At 37.9% G+C, this 6,166-nt stretch overlaps 1 protein-coding gene across 1 annotated transcript; it reads right to left on the reverse strand.

Moving 5' to 3' along the window:
• Positions 1-3,248: 3,248 nt before the first annotated feature.
• Positions 3,249-5,099, reverse strand: LOC144659316 (uncharacterized). Its single transcript, XM_078519731.1, has 2 exons — positions 4,740-5,099; positions 3,249-4,152 (listed from the first exon to the last, which is right to left on the reverse strand). The coding sequence occupies exons 1-2, from the start codon at positions 5,097-5,099 to the stop codon at positions 3,346-3,348; spliced, it is 1,167 nt and encodes a 388-aa protein (XP_078375857.1). The 3' UTR covers positions 3,249-3,345.
• Positions 5,100-6,166: the final 1,067 nt, after the last annotated feature.

The raw sequence follows: 6,166 nt of genomic DNA on the forward strand, positions 1-6,166 counted from the left end.
GATTGCGAACTATAGAAATCATTTCAATTGTTAGTAGTTTAAATAAAACAAACATGAAAGTTGAAGAGTTTTTATCATTTTTTCTATGTTTTTTTATGTTAAACTATATTTGAGGTGACCACTTGTTTTCTCAAGCTATAATATATCAGTGAAAATCGACAAGCAACGAGTTACCAAACTCTGGAAAGAATGGAATTCTATACTAACACTTTCTGTTATGCATTCGCTCTTGTCAGAACGTATATATTAGTAAGGCACGATATTAATAGCTGGAATTTTCCACATGTACAGGCATTGACAGTTGGTTAGCTTGAAGCAAAATTTCAACGAAATTCCTTTATGTGACACAAAACTTGATTATACCATAACCGAGAGAATTCTCTCGCGCTGATTGGTCAAAAATTATGGTCGATGAGAGTATAGACCATGAAAGTGACGTCGGATCACGCCACGCATACGCGCGGGCTAAAAGATGTGTAAGTTTGGTCTTCATGAATGAAAGCGAATTGCATCGTGTTTTGTTTGAATCAAGTACGCATTTGTTTTCGGAATTCAGGATTGGAGTTCTACTCAGGTGATCTATCGAAAGAAAATTGACCAGGCTTTTGAATTTTTGGTCTAACTGAGAAGAAAGGTGCTAGCGAACCGGCAGCGGACTGTCGATGTTCAGTGAACGAGCGCTTACAAGATCTTCAGAAAGAAAAATAATTTTGCTCGCTCCAAGCGATAGGCACACACTCAACGAGAGAAGAAAAGGTAATTTAATTGTTATTCTTTGAATTATTGTTCATCTTCTTTTGTATCATTGTCCTTTTTACGTGTCGGACCGGAATCTTTACTTCCCACCGGCAAAGCTTCCTCACGGTCAGGCATCGCTTTTGATAAAAACTTGTTCGAGTTTGTTATAGTATAAAACAAATCGACCACATTTTTCCATGGTCTACACCGTAGAAATGACGCCATAAAATGTCCAAAACTTTGCAGTGAAAGCACTCGCCCACGGCTCGTGGTTCCACTTGAGTTTTGAACATTTTCTGACGTCATTTCTATGGTCTATAAGATTGTAGACCATGGAAAAATGTGGTCGATTCGTTAAATATAATCCGCATTTGGGCTATATACGAACTAAAGCTTGCGCTTGAATTTTCAGTTTTATTGAATGCGTCACTAGACGGCATTGTTACATTAACGCTGCAAAATACTGAATATCTGTTATTTGCCGGCTGGGAGGTCCGTATAGTGAAAAACTGTGACCGAGGTCTTGAAAATGCTGCCCGAGGCCGCAGGCCGAGGGCAGCATTTTCAAGGCCGAGGTCACAGTTTTTCACTATACGGACCGACCCTAAGCCGGTAAATAACTTATTTATTTTTTTCCTACTTTAATGTGTTTGATTAAAAAACACCTAAAAAACCTACAAAGACTTTCTTGCCAAATGTGTTTGTATTTATATACGCGCGCATCCAATGTTGAGTCGATCGCCATAAGCTACGGCAAGAGTAAATAATGATCTGTTTGCTATAAGAGCTTACTGCCAAACAAAATAAATTCACTAAAATGAACAGTACTCAAGGAAAATTTCATCTGAAAAAAAAAAAAAAAAAAGCATCTGAAATAATAGAAAAGCACAATGTAGAACAGAGCAATCAGCGAGTTGCAAAACACTTTAACTCCATTTCGGCTTGTGAGTTCTTTAAGTTAATTAAACTTACTTTTCGGACTGGAAAGCACTTAGCTATTTACATTTGTATTTAACGAGTCATAAACCTCTGTGTTGATTCCCACAGTATTCTGTTTTGACAAAAAGTTTGCGAAAGTGAAACTGAATGAAGCTGAAATGTGTAGTTTGGTCGCCTGCACAGTGACGGCACAATATTGCGAGAATTAATTTGACTGTTTTTTAATAAAGCATCTCATTTTCTTGAATGGCGATAAGCAGTATTCGGTTTTGGAGAAAAGTAGCAGAGAAGCAAGGTGTTTGAAAGGATAAATCGAGTCTGTAAACCGGCGACTTGCAGTTAACCGCAATGGCGTGAAAATCAGTGCGAACATGGCGAATACACAAACAACGATCGGCAAACCACGGCCATAAAACTATAACTTCATTTTGTCACTAAAGAGAATAAATACTCGCCTTTTGGAGAACTTCAAGGCCTTTAATTCCACTGCTAATTTTCCCTTTCAAATTTACAACGGTTGGTGAGCAACTACATCGATTTAAATCATTTTGGAGAGCAAAACTGTCATGGGTTCGTTCGTCTCGCCGCGAAATGAAACTCACGAAAGCGTTACCGTGGCCCGTGGGCAGAGATAGGAGAATCTTGCCCGCGCTAATAACCAATCAGATTGCAGGATTCGTTACCGTGCCCTCTTGGAAAAAAATAATATTGGTTATCACATGCGAAGTATCCAGAGAAGTGCTGAAAACCAGCAAGCAACATAATGGGGTATATGGATGTGTGCCAAGAAGAGTGAAAAGGTTCTATCCAAGATCAGTAATAGGCGTTTTGTAATTCACATTTTTGCCATCTTTGGTCAAATCAGTCTTTGGGTTGCAAGCTTTTAAACTTGTGCGAAAAATTGCTCATTGTAGGGAAAATGAAAGCTCAGTGGGAAATATAAATTGAATTTTTTCGTTAGCTCTCAATAAGTCATCAACGACACATAAACAGCCACTCTTGAATCTTGGGATGAGAAATGTAATGTGATGTAATGAAAGGCCTTATTAAAGTGACAACAGTATTTAGCTTTTACAAACTAATTTGAGACACAATGTGAAAGAAAAAAAAAAGGAAGGCAGGCGTGCTTCTTTGTCGCTCCAAAAAGCTACTAGAGGTAACTACGTCATATAGAGGCAAATAGCTGCAACTAAATGTCATGTGTTTTATGAATAAGAGAGAGAAAAAAATTATTTGACCTTCAGATGCTTCAATTCTCCTCTATGATCATACCACATCCATATTATAATAAGTGTACTTTTATATGTGTTGAAATATCGTGTGATTGACAAAGAGTAAATATGGTCGATCATTTTTAAAAAGTAAACACCCAGAGATTTTGCAAACGCCAAAGATAACGAAATCAGCTGGCGCCTTTTGTGGCAAAAGATTGTAAATCATGTACAGAATTTGTTTACATGGACTATATAAAAACGCTAACATTTAACATTTAGTTTAAACTGCATACAAAAAACAAAACATAGCATGCATGGCAACTTGTTTCAGCACAATGTTTAATTGAACAAGTTATAGGCAATTCTCTTATTAGGTTTGAATCATTCAACAGATCGAGACTGTTGGTGCCCATACTCAACAATAGGTGTGAGGGAGACAGGTGAGAATAGATGACTAAAAACTTCCTAGCCAGAACTGAGTTGTGGAACTCATCGATGAAGTGCAGCGAAAAGCAGAGTTCTGTGTTCCGTAGTTACCAAAGTTATCTTCGTCAAATATTCCGCCACCGAAATCACAGCCTTTAGTTGGGCCATAGTAACTGTCCATATGAAGGGTCTTTCCAGGCCCCGAACCGTAACCAACCAAGACTGTACAGTTGACGCACTCGTCTCCACGGACATTGACGAACTCGGTCAGAAGACAAAACTTGCTGGCTTCAGGTTTCACCAGCAAATCCAAACTTTCCAGCGACACACGAATATAATCTTGGTAGTCAACGACACTGGTGGGAAAATTGCAAGTGGCTCGCCAGTGAGTGGAATCGTCCTGGATAGTCTGCATACGTGACATTGACAGCCGGTAGCTGTCCCACTCAGGCATTTCTTGGTTGATTGGCATGTCGTGCTGGTAGAACGGTTTAAGGCTGAACGCGTCATTGTTTTCTAAAGAGTGGGACTGGATAAGAGTCCATGCGGCACCAGGCTCGGAAGCAAAGTCGCAGAAGACTGAGAACGATTTGTTATGTTCGTCCAAAATGTTGTAGATTCCATTGATATGTTCTGTGTTGGTCAGCATGATGTCTTTACACGAACGAAATGGGAAGTGGCATCTGTGTCCCGTGTAGCCCGGAGGACATGTGCAGTTGAATCTTCTGTTGTTGACGTCACATACCTCACTGCACGTGCCGCCATGTTGACAGGGGGCGGAGTCACAACACTTGTTATGACAGGTTGGCTTCGAGCAGGTTTGATGAGCAACACCCTAGGAGACAGAAGACAAAATAAATTTAAATAAACAAAAGACAATTTTGAAAACCAATGTCCACCATCAATGACTGCAATTAATTGAAAAGTTATTCAAATAAAGCCGTCAATACTTTTACTCCAATTGAACTTGTAACTAAATCACATTCTGTGTTTGCAACGTTTTTAAGGAGGAAGGGGAACAATGCTGAAACTTCCAAATTAGCTTGTATACAATGACAATGCCCACTTTGCCCAAGAATAATCTAAAGAAACTTGGTAGAATATGTTGAGGCAACTCGAAATTCGTCATATCTGTTGTTTAAAGTGATAAACTGGTTTGGAAATTTGATCACATTCACAACTCTTCATAAATTCGCCCGCATGGATAGAAGTGAAATCTAGCCATCGTATCCGTTAGACCTGTAGCTCTGTGCATTTAAGAATATTATCTTTCCTTCGATAATATTAAATCGATAAACACATCATTTTTTTGCTTTTCATGGCCATGGTAAGTGTTACTTAAAACGGTTTTATTTTTCTCATCGAACAGAAAGTTAGTAAGAAAACAGCTATTAGATGTACTGTTGAAAACTATTCACTTACATTCTTGTCGTAATAATTCCTCACTGGTTCGTAATAGACGACTCCTTCCTTTTCTCTCAGTGCTTCTGGTGCCAGTTTAGTGTAAGCATCGTTTAGCTCACAGTTTTCAGTTGTATTAACCTCGTTGAAGTTGAACGAGAGACATTGACAATTCTTCAAACATGTGTTAAAACAAACCTGCCAGTTCTCGAGGCTTAAAGTCTCAAGGACATAACCATCAAGTGTATAGTTATGCTTGGTGTTGGCCCTGAGTGAAAGAGAGGTTTTCTCGCACATTTCACTCACACACTGACAGTTGGAATTTGCGACGGTAAGCAGTAGAATGGCAAACAGCGGCAGAAAACCAAGAATATAAGCCATTTGGAAGGGCGCTGTCTTCTTGGGAAAAAGATAAATAAGTCGACTGAGTACGTGTTCGCGGAGTTTGTGTACTTCTGAGAAATTGCAACTAGTATTCGTTGTTTTATTATACATCATTATACAAGCGCATAAATAATAGAATAGGATAATTGATTATCAGGAAATACCGGTTTCTTGAACCCTCGAGCCTTCCTATGACTTTAACCAAATGTGGTTTTCTTTCCCCAAGTCTTGCACTACAATTTTAACCCCATTTTCTTGAACTCACTGATTTTTTGAACCAAGTATTCGTTTACGTTGGAGGTGTGAAAAACCATGAATTCCACTCTATTTTCTTTGCAAATTCATTTAATATTTATTAGATAACTTTTAGTGTGTTTGTTTACGACATGAGTGCGCGATGAGTTTGTTCCTAAGAAGAGATAATCACTAGGAGCATATCTCACGCATCGTCCCTAAGTTATTATAAACATCTTTTGTCAGAAGTAATATGCATACCGGTAATGTATATGTTGTGAAAAACACAGAGTTCTTTTCACGGTGGAAAAAATCTTTGTGTTTGAGCCAAAGGGAGCCTTCAATGCTGTTTTAAATTATTTAAATTTTGTTAAGTGTATATCTCTTTTATAGCTGCGAATTTTTCATTTACGTATTATTGAAATGCAGTGTTTCATAGCAAAATATTTTTTGTTTGAAAAATGTAAGTGTTTTCTGTTTGGAATAAAAGACTGAAACTTGCTGAGTAAGTTTGAGTCTTATTTTTAAGCAACCACAGAAACCTTTATTAAGAAGATACGTGGCTTGTTTTTGTGTTTTTTTGGAAAACACTTATTCAATATTTTCGTAACGGAGTTGTTTTTGTTTTTCCTAGATACCCCCTTATATCTTTTGAAGTAAGGTTTTAGAAAAAGGTCTTAACTCGTAATAATAATAGTGTTTAAAAATAAATCAACAACTGCGGGAGTGTCATTCCTTTGTTCTTCTTAAGCTTGTTTGTGTGCGAGCTGAAGACGAACATTTCAAATTTTTGTTATCCCCCCTTAAATAAGACAAACTTGAAGATTGTA

Source organism: Oculina patagonica, chromosome 7 (assembly GCF_052425735.1).
Source record: "Oculina patagonica isolate OP01 chromosome 7, crgOcupat, whole genome shotgun sequence".
Taxonomy (NCBI): Eukaryota; Metazoa; Cnidaria; class Anthozoa; order Scleractinia; family Oculinidae; genus Oculina; species Oculina patagonica.

Coding starts and splice junctions, on each gene's coding strand:
- LOC144659316 (XM_078519731.1), bottom strand. CDS start 5,099: ATGGCTTATATTCTTGGTTTTCTGCCGCTGTTTGCCATTCTACTGCTT. Junction 4,153..4,739: donor GGAATTATTACGACAAGAAT/GTAAGTGAATAG, acceptor TCTGTCTCCTAG/GGTGTTGCTCATCAAACCTG.